Genomic DNA, 17,573 nt, shown 5'->3' on the forward strand with positions numbered 1-17,573 from the left:
AAATGTCAGTTTATAGAAAGTGAATGGGATTATTCTTGTTTAGATCCTGAAAACTGGTTCAGACCTTGTTATAAGAGTCTGCTACAGTTGTAAGCTGTCAGCTAAACAGGCTGGACCCTACACTGATACATTGTAGCAAACTAACTAGTATGGAGAGAGATACTATGTATGCTGATGACCAACTTTACTCACGAAGGATAGTCTAAATTGGATACAATTGTAAGAAATAACATTACAATAGTCACATCTGTACACCTTGTATCTTATTTTCTAATCAAGGGAGGTCAACTTTAAGAGTACATACCCACAGGACGGAAATGCTGTGGAATCTGCAGCTGATTTCAGAAGATACGGCGCACCACTTCATCTCCTAAGTCTTTGCGCTGTACATGCATCCCAGCACCTGGTGGTCTGTAGTGAGCATTGCGCTACTGGTCTGGTGATGCAGAAGTGTCATCTCTCCTGAAGGTACAGGAGCGATGATCATTGGGAAGACTGTTGAGTGCTTAAAGGGTTTTTTCAGGCAACACCAGCTCTCGGTAGCTGGCTACACCAGGGTCGGAGTGAAAGCCGCTGCTCCAACCCCTGTGTAGTGTCTTGCACTCGTAATTGCATGCTGGGGTCCCAGTGAGAGCCGCACCTGCAATTACGAGCACCGGCCACTACACAGGAGTCCGAGCTGTGGCTCCTGCTCCAACCCCGGTGTAACCAAGCACTGACAAGTGGAGCTGCCTGGAAAATTCCTTTAACAACTTAACAGTTGTCCCATATAAAAGGATCCCAAACTTTTCAGTATTTACATACAACTAGACAACCCCTTAGATTAGTTTCACAGGGCAGCCTCACTGAAGGATCTTCTATTGAGGCTTAGACTGCAGTTTCTATATACAGTGATAGGTAGAAGCTAAATAAATGCTGCCAAATTTGTAATTAAACTCCATTACGAAAATGAGTGTCAGCCCAAAATACATGTATTTAGGTGAAAACAAATTGCCCCCAAAGGTGTCCATAGCATTTGAACTAGGGCTGCATTCCCTGAATTAATCAAGGACTGGATTGGACTAATGCATGAAACCAAACATACAAATTGTAACGTATTTTTGTCTTTTCAGCTTAGGAGTTGTTCTTTCGAGAGGACATGGCAAATATTTCTTCAGAGGAAATGTCACTGTAGAAGAAGGTGAGGCCAAATCTATTGAAATGGCTTTGTAGCTAGGGAAGTGGCCTGTTTAATACCAACTTTTTATATATTCTACGATGACCTATGACATATTCTAGTCAAAAAAACTCGGAGGAAAATAAAGATAAAATCTAGAGACTTCACGGGGCAAAATCTGTCTACTGTGCACTGTAGGCTAAAGACCTGTACCATAAGCCATGGGCACAATACTGATAGGTATGAAAGTGGCAAGACCTTCTCGTCACTATGAGGGTCCTCTAGTCTCTATAATAGTATAGCACATTTGAGGGTAAAAATGTACAAAGGCGCATTCACACGGGAACTCACGCCTGAAAATCACCCATGTGAATGCACCCTAGCAGTGGGCGAGTTCCGTCCAAATGGGATATATAAAATAAAAGTTGAGTATATACAACTTTCAGCTAGAATAGTGCTCTAACCTGTCCCGCTGTACAGGTGTGTCTTAGTAGTCTTCATCGTCATCCCCCTATACTTGCCATCCTTGATATCCAGTTCCTGACCCTCCTTCTAGTGCTTTTTAGGACAAATTTGTTCTATGCAACTTCCATATTCCTCATGCCACTGTTTTTTGTTTCGATGATGTATTTGATGCCTCTGCACCTTTTTACCTTGGTCATGTTAACTTATGTGATAACTATTATTGATACTTTTACGGTTTGCTTTTGCATTGTTCCAGGTTTACATGACTTAGATCATCACGATGTTTCCTTAGCCGATGAGTGGTAAGTAGAGTAGCCAGCATTAAACCAATGAGAAGCTGTGTCTTTACACACAAAATACTGATAGATAACTGACTACTTCTTATTTGTAGGACCTACTGCAATACTGATCTGCACCCAGAACATCGACACCTCACTCAGTTAAACGCTATTAAAAAATACCTCAGAGGAAAAGAGCCATTACTGGAATGTAAGTACTAATATAATTGTATTTTTTTTAAATTAGCAATACTCTTTGAATTGATTTAATTCCCTAAGTTTGTTCGGATGCTTTCTGTCTAAGTTGTTTAATGTGTCCATACTTAAGATTAAGATAATTATGCCCTTACCACTAAGGGTTTGTTCACACAGGGTGGATTTGCTGTGTGCAGACATCACCATTACAGCCCTTACAGCACCATTTCCATAAAGGACTTCAACTTGTATTGTTTGCTTACTTTCACAATATACTTCAATATTTTTGCATTGCAATATATTAAATAGTTGATGGCATCTTATTAAGCCCTGGCAGAGGCAGGGCTTAATAGGCTGCTGTCCATCATGGTCCTGGAAGGCTTTACAAGATACTAAGCTGCCACAGTAACTGAATGGCTCTCCACAATCTTGTCTCAAGAGGACCCTTCCATGCAGCGGTTAACATTGACCGCAGCATTTAAAGGATTAACAACTGGGATTGGCGTTATCCCTGATCCCCATCACTGTGAACGGGTTTCAGGTATGCTTGGCAGTTGGCAGCCACCATGAAGCATGTTCAGAGCCCGCTCCATACTTACAGCTGAAACATCCAATGTTTACTAATGTTAGACTGTTTAAGAAAAAAAAACTTTTTTTTTAACGTATCTGGTATTGCAATTTATTACCAGTGAATGGAGATAAGATAATATCAGGCATAGCTAATGGACAGATGTGACATTGTTTAAGATTATATTGACTAAATAATTATATGTAAAGACCACCTTAAGATGGCCATACTCTTCAGATGTTCAACTGAACGTTCTTCCAACAGTTATTCCTTCCAACCCCCTGACCGGCTGACATTAATCTACTGTGTGTATCTTAAGAATGAATGTAAGACCAATAATCATTGCTTCTTATGGGACAAAATGATCTTTTTTTGGCTGAATGACATCTCAGTCCCATCAACAATGAGTAGATCAGAAGTGATTGTTAATCTAACCTTGTTCCTCTCTCTCACGTTTAGAGGTAAATGGTTTCTACTTCCTTACTATGGTCTTTCTGATGTAGGTGACAAGGAACTTATACAAGAGGTCTTGTTTGATGCAGTAGTCAGTGCTCCATTGGAAGCTTACTGGACCAGCCTGGCGCTAAACAAATCAGAGTGAGTACATGTATGGCACAATGTAACTTTGTTGTGAATAATGACAGTATTAAACATCAATGTAAAGTCATTGCAATCCAAGACATGAGGCAGTGACTACTCTACAGGTTTTCCTGGGCATTTGGTCCACATTCTAAAGAATGGATTATAGTTGTTATAAAAGAATGCATAGTTGTACTGTTTTCTCTCACCTCTGGTTCGGGCATTCTTAGACTGTTGGTCCTGTTAAATCTATACTGACACAACAAAATCAGCACGTAGGTCGTTAAGATGTAAGTCTGAGACTGAGCATCTATAATAATTTTTTTCTTAATTACTACAGAATTATTCAAATTAGCTCTCCTTCAAAAGAAAGAACACTCATAACCGGTCAAACCATAATCTCCTCCAAAAGGAAGAGCCTGACAGCTTTGGTCTCCGTTTCTGTAATGATAGCCAATATCTCCGTATAGGGTTCTGTCTAAATGCCATTTTTAACATTTCAGATGGAAACCATAGACAGGTTCACTGAACCTAGCCTTAGATAGTTTTCCTACTTTTAAAGGCAAACTGATTTGCATACTTTTTTTCCCATGGTGCATTTCCTGAAAATCAATCTTCATACACCAGTTGTGTCTTTGCAATGAGAAACGGTATGCTCCTGCATTACTTCAGAATTAGAAGTAATTATATTTAAAATTGCTTTTAGGGTAACTTCACACAAGCGTATTTTTGTGCATACATAGGTGTGTACATAGGTGTGTACCCCTGTGCGTGCAAAAACACACGTGTATGAAGGTCCGTCTATTGCTTTCAATGGAGCTGCGGCTGCTGCCGGCGGCTTCATTGAAGAAAATGGTCTGCCGGCACCCCTGAATTGTTTTTCAGGGAAGAGCTTTAAATATAAGCTCTTCCCTGAAAAACAAGGAAATGTGGTGTTGAAAATAAAAATAAAATCATACTCTTCCTTCAGCTGCTGGGGCTAAGCCGCATCCTCTCTGCACTGTCCCTGGCTCTGTAATGCAGTTCTTTCAGCATTTAAGGATGCGGCTGAGCCCCGGCAGCTGAAGGAAGGTCAGTATGATTTTTTTTTATTTTCAACACCACATTTCCTTGTTTTTCAGGGAAGGGCTTATATTTAAGCTGTGTCTCTGCAATGAGAAACGGTATGCTCCTGCATTACTTCAGAATTAGAAGTAATTATATTTAAAATTGCTTTTAGGGCAACTTCACACAAGCGTATTTTTGTGCGTACATAGGTGTGTACCCCTGTGCGTGCAAAAACACACGTGTATGAAGGTCCGTCCATTGCCTTCAATGGAGCCGCGGCTGCTGCCGGCAGCTCCATTGAAGAAAATGGTCTGCCGGCACCACTGAATTGTTTTTCAGGGAAGAGCTTTAAATATAAGCTCTTCCCTGAAAAACAAGGAAATGTGGTGTTGCAAATAAAAAGAAAATCATACTCTTCCTTCAGCTGCTGGGGCTAAGCCGCATCCTCTCTGCGCTGTCCCTGGCTCTGTAATGCAGTTCTTTCAGCATTTAAGGATGCGGCTGAGCCCCGGCAGCTGAAGGAAGGTCAGTATGATTTTTTTTTTATTTTCAACACCACATTTCCTTGTTTTTCAGGGAAGGGCTTATATTTAAAGCCCTTCCCTGAAAAACAATTACAGGATGCCGGCAGCTGGATCCCCTACTGCAGCTGTCATCTGTGACAGCTGTGGTAGGGAATTCTTTATTCCCCGCAGGGATGAAGAATTCCTTTGCTGCATCTGTCACAGAGGTGGCAGGTGCAGCAGGGAATTCTTTTTCTTAGCGAGGATGAAGGAAACATCTGCCGCATGTGGCAGATGTGTTCTTCATCCCCTCGGGGACAAGGCAGCAGCGGACAGATATGTTTTTTGGGTTTTTTTTTCACACTTAAATTCTTGTTTTTCAGGAAGGGCTTATATTTAAAGCTCTTCCCTGAAAAACAATTCAGGGGTGCCGGCAGGCCATTGTCTTTAATGGAGCCGCCGGCAGCAGCCACGGCTCCATTGAAGATGATGCATGCATTCCCTGTGGTGCATGCATGTCCTATCTTTGCAGGCACATGCCTGTAAAGCACAGACATGGGAACACACCATAGGGAATGCATTGGTTATAATAGAAGCGTGTTTTTGTGCACGCGTATGCACGCACATCAACACACTCGTGTAAAGCCACCCTTAGACATATAAACATGCCATAACATACAGTACATGGAGCCTAGTATGTTCACACCCATATCAATATAAACCAAACCTTCTTTTTCTTTTCTATTAGTTTTTAAATAAATAGTCCTGACCCAAGAGATAACAATATTAATTTGGTTTAAGACTCTAACCTATCCTCCCATAATTGTGTCACAAATATTGGAGCAACCTTAAAACACCAAAAGGAACACACTTTATTGTTTTCTTTATTTCCTAAATTTTCATGCAGAAATTCAGACAAAGATGTAGAAATAGCTTTCCTGGGAACACGCACTGGACTTACTCGTGTGAATCTCTTTGTGGGGCCCGAGCAGCTCACTTACAAGTAAGTAATAATTGTATGTTAGTTGATGGAAAAATATTAGCGTATAGCTTCATTTACTATTACATTGATTTAAGAATGTTTTAATCCCTCATTTGGAATCCATTTTCAAATACACTGTTATAAGAGTTATTATAAATGGTTTCTCCCATGCATTACACCATTAGTTTGATTTTGAATAGGCAATAATGTGTAATACTTAATTTCACCTGTATAGGCGCTGCAAGGAAAAGAAACACTTGCTGGCAGGTTTCTTCAAAGATTACACCTCAACAGTAAGGGTAGTTTCACATCTGCGTTGGAACCTCTGGGTGGAGGTTACGCTGCAGATCTAGCTCAAAATACATCTAAAAGCCGGGCAGCTGAGTGGAAACGAGTAGACCCTATTATGGTCAATGGAGTCCATTCAGTGCTATTCGGTTCCATCCTAAGACTGAGCCAGTGGACTACGGGGATTCCCCTTTCCTGCTTCCCGAGTGGAAACCTTGTGCAGGTGGGAAATCACCCTAAGTTACTCTATGATCAGCTTATTTATTTTCAGGGGATCCTTCTAATGAAAAGTCATTGTACAAAGTGTGTAAATGATTACTTAAAATGGTTGTCCATTTCAGGCAACCCTTGCTTGATCGAAAGGTAGGTAGACAAACTGCTGATCACCAGATTTACCCTGGTCAGCTCCCACCAGCAAATTGTTATCTGTGGAAAAACTGGCACTGAGTGTTCAGTTTTCCTTCAGCACCACCACGGGGCAAATAAAGGGGTTGTCTCGCGCCGAAACGGGGTTTTTTTTTTTCATAGGCCGCCTGTTCGGCGCAGGACAACCCCAAGGAATGTGTTAAAAAAAAAAAAACATATTATTTACCCGAATCCCCGCTCTGCGACGTCTTCCTTCTTCTTCCTTCTTCCTTCACCAAGATGGCCGCCGGGATCTTCACCCACGATGCACCGCGGGTCTTCTCCCATGGTGCACCGTGGGCTCTGTGCGGTCCATTGCCGATTCCAGCCTCCTGATTGGCTGGAATCGGCACACGTGACGGGGCGGAGCTACAATGACCAGCTCTCCGGCACGAGTGGCCCCATTCACCAGGAAGAAGACCACACAGCGCAAGCGCGTCTAAAAAAGCAAGAAGACATCAGAATTAGACGGATCCATGGAGACGAGGACGCCAGCAACGGAGCAGGTAAGTGAATAACTTCTGTATGGCTCATATTTAATGCACGATGTACATTACAAAGTGCATTAATATGGCCATACAGAAGTGTATAACCCCACTTGCTTTCGCGGGACAACCCCTTTAAGTATTGTACAATGCCCATGTCGCTGGTGGTGCTAGGTGACACAATAACATAGTATGTAAAGCTGAAAAAAGACATATGTCCAACTAGTTCAGCCTATTAACCCCCAATGTTGATCCAAAGGAAGGCAAAAAAAACAATGAAGTAGAAGGCAATTTTCCCCATTTAAGGGAAAAAATTCCTTCCCGACTCCAATCTGGCAATTGGAATAATCCCTAGATCACCGACCCTTCTGAAGTTATTAATGATCATAACATATAATATTATAATGCTGAAAAAAGGCAACCAGACCCCTCTGGTACTCTTTTATTGCATTTGCTATCACCATATCCTTAGGCAGAGAGTTCTATAGTCTCACTGCTCTTAAGGCCCATTTAAACAGGACAAATGCCAGGCAAAAGATGCCCAACACTCGTCCCCGCATGTACTCGCTCCAGTTCTGCTGCACGGGAGCTAGTATCGCTGGCTCACAGCGGGGAGGCTGGAGGAGATTTTATTCCTCGCTCTCCATTCACTTAACATAGCGGCCATTCAATATTGAACAGCTGCTGTTTATACTGAACGCTCATCGTTCAGCTAATCGTCCATCATTTATGCTGCAGCCTCCCTGCCCCCCTGTTGGCCGCTCTGTGAGCGCGCCAGCAATACTAGCACCCGTGCAACAGCATGGTGTGTATAGGGGAACGAGTGTCGGGCGTCATTTGCCTTGCATTCGTCCTGTCTAAATGGGCCTTTACAGTAAAGAACCCCCTGCTATGTCAGTGTAGAAACCTTCTTTCCACTACACGTAGAGGGAAACCCCTTGTTACAGTCACAGTCCTGGGTATAAACAGATGATGGGAGAGATCTCTGTATTGTCCCCTGATATATTCATACTTAGTTATTAGGTCGCCCCTCAGATGTCTTTTTTCTAAATTAAATAATCCCAATTCTGATAACCTCCCTGGGTATTGTAGTACTCCCATTCTATTTATTACTTTAGTTGCCCACCAATGGACCCGCTCTGTACAAGCTCTAATATGTTCTTCTTGAGTACCGATGTCCAAAACTGTCCACAATATTCCATGTGTGGTCTAATCAGTGACTTGTAAAGAGGAAGAACAATGTTCTCATCATTCGCCCCTAGACAACAGGTTACAGCATAAGATGCAGATGACAGAGTTAAAAAATAGAAAATATTTGTTACAATAAACTGGAAAAAAAACAATATTATGCAGTATAGGAGAAAATTTAAGAACAAAATGATTTTCTCGGTACTGTATACAAACCTGACTACTGCTAACTAAGGCCTCAGTCACATGGGCATTTTGACGCACAAATTTTTGAACGCATCAGTTATGCGTTCAAAAATTCGCGTGACCGAAGCCAGCATCACTGCGGAAAGAGCGCTGCCCGCTATCCCCTGCTGTGGCTATGACAGCTGCAAAAGGGGATTTCTTCGATGTGAAACCCCTGGATGCTGTCACATCGAGGGGTTTCACCTGTGGTCAATGGGGCTGGTGGCAGCTGCTTTCAATGGAGCCGGCTATATTGTCGGCTCCCTTGAATTCAATGGGAGAACATCGCGATCCTCTTCTACAGCTGTGGCAGAGGATTTCTTCATCTCTGCGGGGAGTCCCATTGTCACTGGACACTGTGACAGCATTGTCACAGTGCCTAGTGAAAATGGGACTCCCCGCGGAGATGAAGAAATCCTCTGCTACAGCTGTCACAGCTGTGGCAGAGGAGAGCAATGTTCTCCCATTGAATTCAACGGAGCCGACAATACAGCCGGCTCCATTAAAAGCAATGGGCTGCCGGCAAGCGCTGCAGTGATTTTCAGGGAAGGGCTTCAAATATAAGCCCTTCCCTAAAAATCAATCCAAAAATGTGTTAAACATAAAAAAAATGTATACTCACCTCTCTGCAGCTGCTGGGGCTCTGCCGCATGTAGCCGGCTCTTCTCCTGCACTGCTCTGAGTAGTATACAGCAGGTGGGGATTTCAAATCAATTGATTGAATTCATGAATGGGTGAGTGTCGCCTTTGATTGGCTGAGCGTCGGGACCAATCAGAGGCAGATCTCAGCTGTCATTCAATAGCTGAGAGCTGCCTCTGATTGGTCAAAGTGCTCAGCCAATCAGAGGCAGCCCTTTCATCAGGCGGGGATTTTAAATCCCCGCCTGCTGAAAAATCCTCAGAGCAGTGCAGGAGAAGAGCCGGCTGAACGTGGCTGAGCCCTGGCAGCTACAGAGAGGTGAGTATACATTTTTTTTTATTTTTTACACATTTTTGGATTGATTTTCAGGGAAGGGCTTATATTTGAATAACAGTTCAGTCCTATCTAGTAGAACTGTGGATAAATGCTTCTGACATGTGAATCTAGTACTCACGCTTTCTCTAGTTTGCAGCAGGGCTACAAGTAAGTTAACTCATCCTTGCTGGTGTGCACACCAATGTTTACCAAGGCTGGCCCCAATTACGAAACGTTCTGTAATCAAGCATCCTGCAACTCTAGACGATGATCCCAAAGTCCTCCTGCAGGATGTTGCTCCTCTGGAATATTCTTTTCCACTCCCGCAGTTCATTGAACCCAGACCAGTGACTCCGCCAGAGAGGGGCGCTACTGTAGCTTCAAGTAATCATCCAGTCCTCACTTAATGTTCAGAAGCTCCTGCTTCTCTCTTCGAACCACACAACACCCCAGCACACTATATACATTCTCAGCTCCTTTCTACCTGTGTTTTAGAAAACAGTTGTCTTATATTGGAAGTTGCAAATCAGATAATGTCTTTAAGAGTATGCTCAGTTCAAATTGCCTCACATATGTCGCATGCGACCAATTTGTTGCACATTTTGTTGCCTTTTTGCCCATCACCATGGGAACCCATTGACCTTTTTAAGGGAAGCCCCTTACACCCATTCATATTAATAGGTTATGCATGTAAAGCAATACAAGACAGATTCTCCAGAGTGAGAGACACTCTTTGTAGCCACTGTGTACTTTGGCCAAGAGATGATGATACTGAACAGAGGACTTCCCCTGCATTAAGTCATAATTCCTTAATATGAAACTCTGAAAATGTATCACAATTGTGAAAGTCTGAAAATATGGCCCGGATTCCCTAATGTACTAAATTGTATGATATTATAGCTTTCAGATGCTCCGCGCCACAGATGTGGAATTCTGTCTGGTTAATTTGTTTAATGCCAGCTTTCTTTGGTGTTTTTATGCTCTTGAGTTTAGACTGAGATGCTGCTTATCCTCCTTGACCTTGATCTCAGAACACAGCAGTTTTATGTTAGGCTGTTTGTAGAGTTCACTTTGCAGCTTTCAATGCAGTACTCTGTGGTGTATTGCTTTGGCTTATCTTAGCATCTGCTGCAAGTCACTGGGCCCCATTCCTACAGATGTAGAGAAATGAATTATATGCCTCAAACATAAGAAATGAGAGGAAGACAAATGCGCTCACTGAAGCTAACTATAAATAAAGTAGTCAATTATATCTATTTTCATTGTGTCCATTGTGACCCAATATTAGACCATTAGACATAATGGCATATCTTACTGATATCAACTATGAACATTTTCTCATAGATGAAGAATTTGTTTCATGCCATAAATACCCAAAAGTGTCTATGTGACCAATGTTCTAGTATTATTTAATAATGGCAATGCTGTATGGCAGTAAAGTCAATGTGAAATAAATAGTCTCTACCCTCCTCAATCCATCCTGAATGCAGCAGCCAGGCTCATCTTCCTGTACAACCACTACTCGGACACCTCTGCCCTGTGCCGGTCACTGCACTGGCTGCTCGTTAAATACAGAATTCAATTTAAACTCACTACCTTCATCCACAAAGCCCTCCACAGCGCAGCGCCACCCTATATTGCCTTCCTCATCTCAATCCATCAACCAGCCCGGGCTCTCCGCTCTGCTAATGAAACCAGACTGAGCGCCCCTTTAATTCGAACTTCTCATTCCCGCCTCCAAGACTTCTCCAGAGCAGCACCGGTCCTCTGGAACGCACTACCAAAGGATACCCGGGCAATCCAGGACTCGCAGAACTTCAGGCGTGCTCTAAAAACGCACCTCTTCAGGGAGGCATACCGCATTCCCTAAATCAAACCCCTCTGTACACCACCTGATAACATGCTCCCTGACCTACTGACTGCAATCCCTGCTAGCCATCATAAACCACTCCTGCAGTCATACCTATTCTGCCGTCACACGGCTAAATGTCTGACCATTGTCTGTGTATAGAATCCCTAACTCTCCACCCCGCCATACCGTGCACATCTCTAGCCCTTTACCTTCTGTATCACCCGACTACTTGTAGTATGTAAGCTCATTAGAGCAGAACCCTCACCCCTATTGTTTCCATAAACTGATTACTATGTAACCGTGGTTCTGTAATTTTTTGTATTTTTTTGTCTTTTTGCATTCCCCCTGTCTATGTAAAAGCTGCAGAATATGTTGGCGCTATACAAATAAAGATTATTAATATTATTATTAAATAGTGGTCACACACGGCTCCAAATCAGTATAATTTCGTGGATCAACAACCCTTCAGAAATAATCTAATGACTATAACATGTAATATTATTGCGCTCAAGAAAAGTATTAAAGCCCCTATTGAACTCTTTTAGTAAGTTCACTGTCACCATGTCCTCAAGCTATTATTTAACTAGCACTTGCATGCGACTGTGCATGCACAGGAAAGGGATGCTCTGCTCATAGTGGTAAAGACAGACTCGGACTGACCCCCAAGGAAATAGGTAAATCCTCCAGTGGGCTCTGAGCCAGAAGTGTGCACCCAGCCTCCCACATTAGTGGTGCAAAGCGCAGCACTCTACTGTGTAATAGTACTACTGTCATGTACTGAGCTCTAGAGCGAGGTTCCAACCCCTGCCGCTATCAGCCATTCTGTGGCATCCAGGATTGAATTACAATAATGCCGACTGCAATATCAGCTGTGGCTATTACTAATACAAGTGAATGAAGTAAGTGGAAAATGTAGAGAACTTTCCAGAAAGAGCTCAGATTGGCCGTGCAGTTCCATGTGACACAGTGGAGAAGGGCCAACAGCCATCTTGGAACTGAGCTGTCAGAAGTGAGACTTGCAGAGTCCAAAAGGGCACTGATGACCCAGAGGCTGAAGAGACGGCTGAATGGAGGACTGGCTGTATTACTGGGGTGAAGGATCCCAAAGTGCATGGGTGGAGAGGGAGTCTTCCTCCTCACCTTTGTCGAACAGAAAGGTGTCTGTTTCAAAGTACGACCAGCTGTTTGATTTTGATACTTGGTGAAGAGGCCACAGGTAGTAGTGAGTGTACAAATTTCCCTCCTGTGATATTAGGCATAAATCCTTGGCCAGGGTGTGGGTGATGTGGAGTGAGAGAGTAACTCTCTAAAGGGAAGCTGAGATGTAAGCGTGCAGAGTAAAGTAAAGGTGTCAAAATTTGTGATGTGAATACTGCACTTTCTCGCATATTACTGTACTTTTTGTGCTGGCTGGGCCATTTCACTTGGGAGTGGGACATAGTCGCACCCGGGATTCAAATGACAATTTAGCCGAATTAGTTCCCGATGTGTTCTTTACCCCATGAAAATGTGCAGCGTATTGTGTGGGTATTGGGTGCACCTTTGCACCATCCATAGACTCCTATGGTGACTTTGGTGAGCAAATGCACAAAAAATAGAGCATGTTACATTTTTTTTTTGCAGTATAAGGGCTCCCACCCACTAGCGTTTTTTTTCACTGCGAAATTCGCACGTTTTTTTTTTCTACAGGGGGTCTATGGGACTTGTAAAGCTAAAATCGCGATCGCGCAAAATCGCGATTTACCGCGAAATCGCGATTTTGCGCAATCGCGATTTTAGCTTTACAACTCCCATAGCCCAAAGACCCCTGCAGAAAAAAAAAACCGCTGCGAATTTCGCAGTAAAAAAACGCTAGTGGGTGGAAGCCCTTAGAGTGCTTTTACACGGGACTATCTGCTGGGCAACAGATGCAAGACAGGCCATCCCAGCAAAAAATCGTTCCTATGCTTTTACACAAGTACGAGCATTGTTGATGAATGTGGAGGTGGTGCGGGTCAGGGATTGTTCCGGCCCTCCTACCTCCATTCATAGTAAGCAGGCAGTCATTCATAGGTTTACACTGAACAATCTGTTGTTCATTTTTCTGTATGTAGAAACTGAAAAACGAATGAGAAGCAAACAAGTTCGCGTTCATTGTCTGCATGTATTTACACTGAACAACAATCATTCAGATTGTCGCAGGATCGCAAGAATCCGAATGTTAATCATCCCGTGTAAAAGCGCTCTAATTTAGAAGATACATTTTCCAAAAGATCTGTATTGTAATATTTTATACAATGATATGTAATAAAACTACTAGAATTTAGTGTAGGCTGAAGTTACATTGTAGCTAAGACAACTGCTGCTGTCATTTAAGGTTTGGTCTGGATTCATCGAGACTTATGAAAATAGAAAACCTTTAATTGAATCTATTCATTTGGGTAGATAGAATTACTAGATGACCGGATGCAACCAAACATTGCTACAAGGTCAGAAGTCCAGGCAATTTAGAAATGTGATCTGATAAAGATTGGATGTAAGTCCTGATGTACAAAGTGCAGTGCACGTTGTTTGTGATTTAACCCTATATTGCACTTCATGGACTACTGCATTGTGCCATTAGATCTTATTTTATTGTACTGGATAGTGAAATGATCCAGTAGAACCCTGTTTTGGGTCAAACTGCTAAAAGTTTGGTTCAAAACAAACCTGAACCAAACTTTTCGCAAACTTCTACCCAAAAAAGTGTTCTACTAGTTTGGTTCAATCAACACAAGGCTTAAACACTGGTGTATAACACTGTCTAAGAGCTATAAAAGCCATTTATAACCCTCTCAGAGTATTATACAAGGATTTTATAGTTCTTAGACAGCGTTATACACCCATTTTCAAAAGGTTTTTGTGAACTTCCAGTTCGGGTTTAAAGCAATTTGGACCAAGCTGAACTTTTTGCAAAAGTTTGTCAAGCTGGCTGAACCAAACCTTTGAAAAATTTGCTCATCACTACTCCTGAACTCAACATTTAAGGATATTTTTTTTGTATAGTGCTTTTTACAAATGTATATTTTTGTCATGTGGAGTCTTACAAAAAGAGTAACATGACTTTTATTTTCCTTCTGTTTCAAGAGATTTTCTTACATCCGAGGATAGAGAGAGCATATATAATGCCGACCACTTCCCCTTGTGGTACCGCCGAGCTGCTGAGCAAATTCCTGGAAGCTTTGTGTATTCCATACCATTTAGTACAGGTCAGTATCTATTTATTCTAAAGGGTTTCATAGAGATAAGCAGTGCTATCTGGATACTGCTTATCTTTTCCTGCAGGAGCAATACATGCAGATGGTACTGGCAGAAGGTTATTTGTGCTGTGTCAGCCACTGATTAATACTGGTGACAGATAAGCATATTCGGCCTGTATTTCTGCATCTGTAATACGAATGAGTATACCGGCCGGACCGTGGGTCTCCTGACCTGAACTCAAAGCAACATACAAATCTATTGTCTGGCCCAGACACTCATCCATATTATGGATGCATAATTACGGAAAGAATACTCTGGTCTGTTACTGGCCTAATGTGCATATAATGCTCCTCCTCACTCTATAAAAGAGGTTCTTCAACAGCTGCAGTGTATTCCCACTGCTGTATAATATACACCTTAAATGCTGCCACCCTCCATCTTTTAAAATGATGAGGATATTGTATGTCAATCAATTGTAGACATAAATCTCGCTCTTACTCATTAAAGGCTAGGCAAACATTTCAAAAACCTATGACATGTCACAGAGATGTGTCAAAAGTTTTGATCAGTGGGGTCCAGGTGCTGAGACCTCCAACAATCGGTAAAACAAACAGGCGGAGCTCTGGAGTTTGGGGACATTATGCTGCAGCCTCTGCTTAGCCAAAGCGGTCACATGCTTCCGCCCAGCCGGTCTACCTGGAAGCCACCACTGCCAGCTGCGTTCCAGGGCTCCAGGAGATGTGGGCATGCCCTCGTTTGTTGTTTTAGGCAGGACACAGCTGAGGACATCTTTTGTTTTAATGACAAAACCCCTTTAATTCTGAATATAAATATGCTATAGATCTTGCATGCGAATCGATAGTTGCAACCAACACGACACACAAAAGCGACCACACGGATTTCACAATTTCAAGTATCCAAAGCAGACTTGATGAAATCCAACACAGTCATCCCAAGGTTGCATTTTCGACTTGATTGCACATAACAAGAACATCATCTTGTTTGTTTCAATTGCTTTCAGATGTAGCATATTTTTCTTAAAAGATTTATTGAAACTTGTACAAAACTGTCTCCCTGGTTTTGGGTTAGAGAAGGTAATAAAAATCTGAATTTCAAATCTTCCACATTTGTTAAGGCCATTTATGAACGTTTTCCAAAAGAAATCCCAACCAGACAAGTTATTGACTTCTTTGCCATATTTCCTCAGGGTGTCAGCTCCACATTTGTTTTATTGTCTAATTGACTCATTCTGCTTAGAAACGTTTTGAAAATCCCACGCAACATGGGATCATCATTAGTGGCAGATGTATTAATCTCTCTATTGTTGTCTGACTGATGGGCTCCAGCCTCGTAGCCCATGACTCCAGAACGCTTATTATAAAGAGGATTCAGATATTGCTAGGATTGTCCTCATTGTAATATTGTACCACAGTCTGGGAACTTTTTTACATGGAAACTCCATTATCCAATACCCTCAACATTTTCTTTTCATTAAATGCTTCACACAAACATCTTCTCACTAGATGTTCTCCATAAATTATAGATTTTGGGTCAAAATTACAATTTAACAAATTATTACATTGTATCTGCGATCTTACCAGGAAAGTAATTTTCCTCCTAACACTTTCTCATATTCATAGCTTCATGTGTCTTTTAACTGGACTCTCATTCTCCTACTTCCTTCTTATAATCTCTTCAAACACTACAGCTGCTGGCCTGTTACTCATCTCCCATTGTGACCCGTCTCCTGTCTTATATCCTTACAACATTCACACATTATGCTGAATATTTTCCTCATCTACAAACCATCTGTGAGGTTATCTGTCCTTTCAATAAATGAATAAATCAATAAAACTTTATATAAGTAAAGATCACCCGAATGACCCCAAAACATCCAAGAGTTGATAAATTGGGCAAACAGAATGGTATGTTTGATCTGTCTGATAGGGAATGGTGGTATTTAGAGTGTACAGTAGATATGGAGCCAAAGCTGGAAAATGTTAATACACAACACATTCGAAGATTCTACAGACCCTTTTACTTTTTTTACATTTTGTTATGTTGTGGCATTGTGTAAATTTTAGAAACAAATGAAGCTTTGCTCCATCATTCTGCAGTCAGCACCCCATAATGACAAACTGAAAACAGAATGTTCGAAATCTTTGTAAATTTTAAAAAATGAAAAACTAACATTTTGCATTGACATAAGTATTCACACCCTGCACTCACTAGTTAGTTGACGTACAGGAATTCCAGCCTCCACTCTTCTTGGGTATGATGTCACAAGGTTTGCACGCCTCAATGTAGGAATTTTCTGCCATTCTTCTTTACAGACATGCCCTGTCAGGTTGGATGGGGGCCATCTGTGGAGCCTTTTTTAGGTCTAGCCAGAGATGTTTGATTGGGTTCAAGTCAGCACTCAGTGGCTGGGTCACTCAAGGACATTCACAGAGTTGTCCCTAAAACAACTCCTGTGTTGTCTTGGCTGTATGCTTAAGGTCATTGTCTTGTTAGAAGGTGAACCTTCTGCCCAGTCTGAGGTTCCTTGCACTCTGGATTAGGTTTTTATTAAGAATATCTCTGTACTCTATTCAGCTTTCCATCAACACTGACCAGTTTTCCTGTCCCAGCCACTGAAAAACACCCCCACGGCATGATGCTGCTACCAGCATTCTTCACTGTAGGGATGGTGATGAGTAGTGCCAGATTTCCTCCAGACATAATGTTAAGTATTCATGCCAAAAAACCTTGGTTTCATCAGACCAGAGACTGTTGTCTCTTACAGTCTGAGAGTCCTTTAGATGAATTTTGGCAAATTCCAGGTGGGCTTGTATGTGTCTTTTACTGCAGAGAGGCTTCTTTCTGGCCACTCTGCCATAAAGCCCAGATTGGCGGAGTGCTGCAGTGATGGTTAACCTTCTGGAAGTTTCCCCCATCTTCACATTGGATATTTGGAGTGCCAGAGTGAACATTGGGTTCTTGGTCACCTCTCTTACCAAGGCCCTTCTCCCTTGATTACTTAATTTGGTGGATTGGCCAGCTCTAGGAAGAGTCCTGGTTGTTCCAAACTTCCCCCATTTAAGAATTATTGAGGCCACTGTGCTCTTGGGAACTTTCAGCACAGTGGAACAATTTTTGTAGCCTCCTCCAAATCTGTACCTCCACACAATTCAATATCATACC

The 17,573-nt window shown here is 42.1% G+C and overlaps 1 protein-coding gene across 1 annotated transcript in view; it reads left to right on the forward strand.

The window, feature by feature from the left end:
• The window catches only part of CACNA2D3 (calcium voltage-gated channel auxiliary subunit alpha2delta 3), a 1,017,883-nt gene that overhangs the window by 751,978 nt on the left and 248,332 nt on the right, over positions 1–17,573 (forward strand). Inside the window, exons 22-27 of the mRNA XM_066596541.1 lie at positions 1,113–1,180; positions 1,878–1,923; positions 2,013–2,110; positions 3,166–3,259; positions 5,699–5,794; positions 14,277–14,398. Of these exons, the coding sequence (XP_066452638.1) occupies positions 1,113–1,180; positions 1,878–1,923; positions 2,013–2,110; positions 3,166–3,259; positions 5,699–5,794; positions 14,277–14,398 (524 nt within the window). The remainder of the gene's footprint in view (positions 1–1,112; positions 1,181–1,877; positions 1,924–2,012; positions 2,111–3,165; positions 3,260–5,698; positions 5,795–14,276; positions 14,399–17,573) is intronic.

The sequence above is a fragment of the Eleutherodactylus coqui genome, chromosome 3, assembly GCF_035609145.1.
Source record: "Eleutherodactylus coqui strain aEleCoq1 chromosome 3, aEleCoq1.hap1, whole genome shotgun sequence".
Lineage (NCBI taxonomy): Eukaryota > Metazoa > Chordata > Amphibia > Anura > Eleutherodactylidae > Eleutherodactylus > Eleutherodactylus coqui.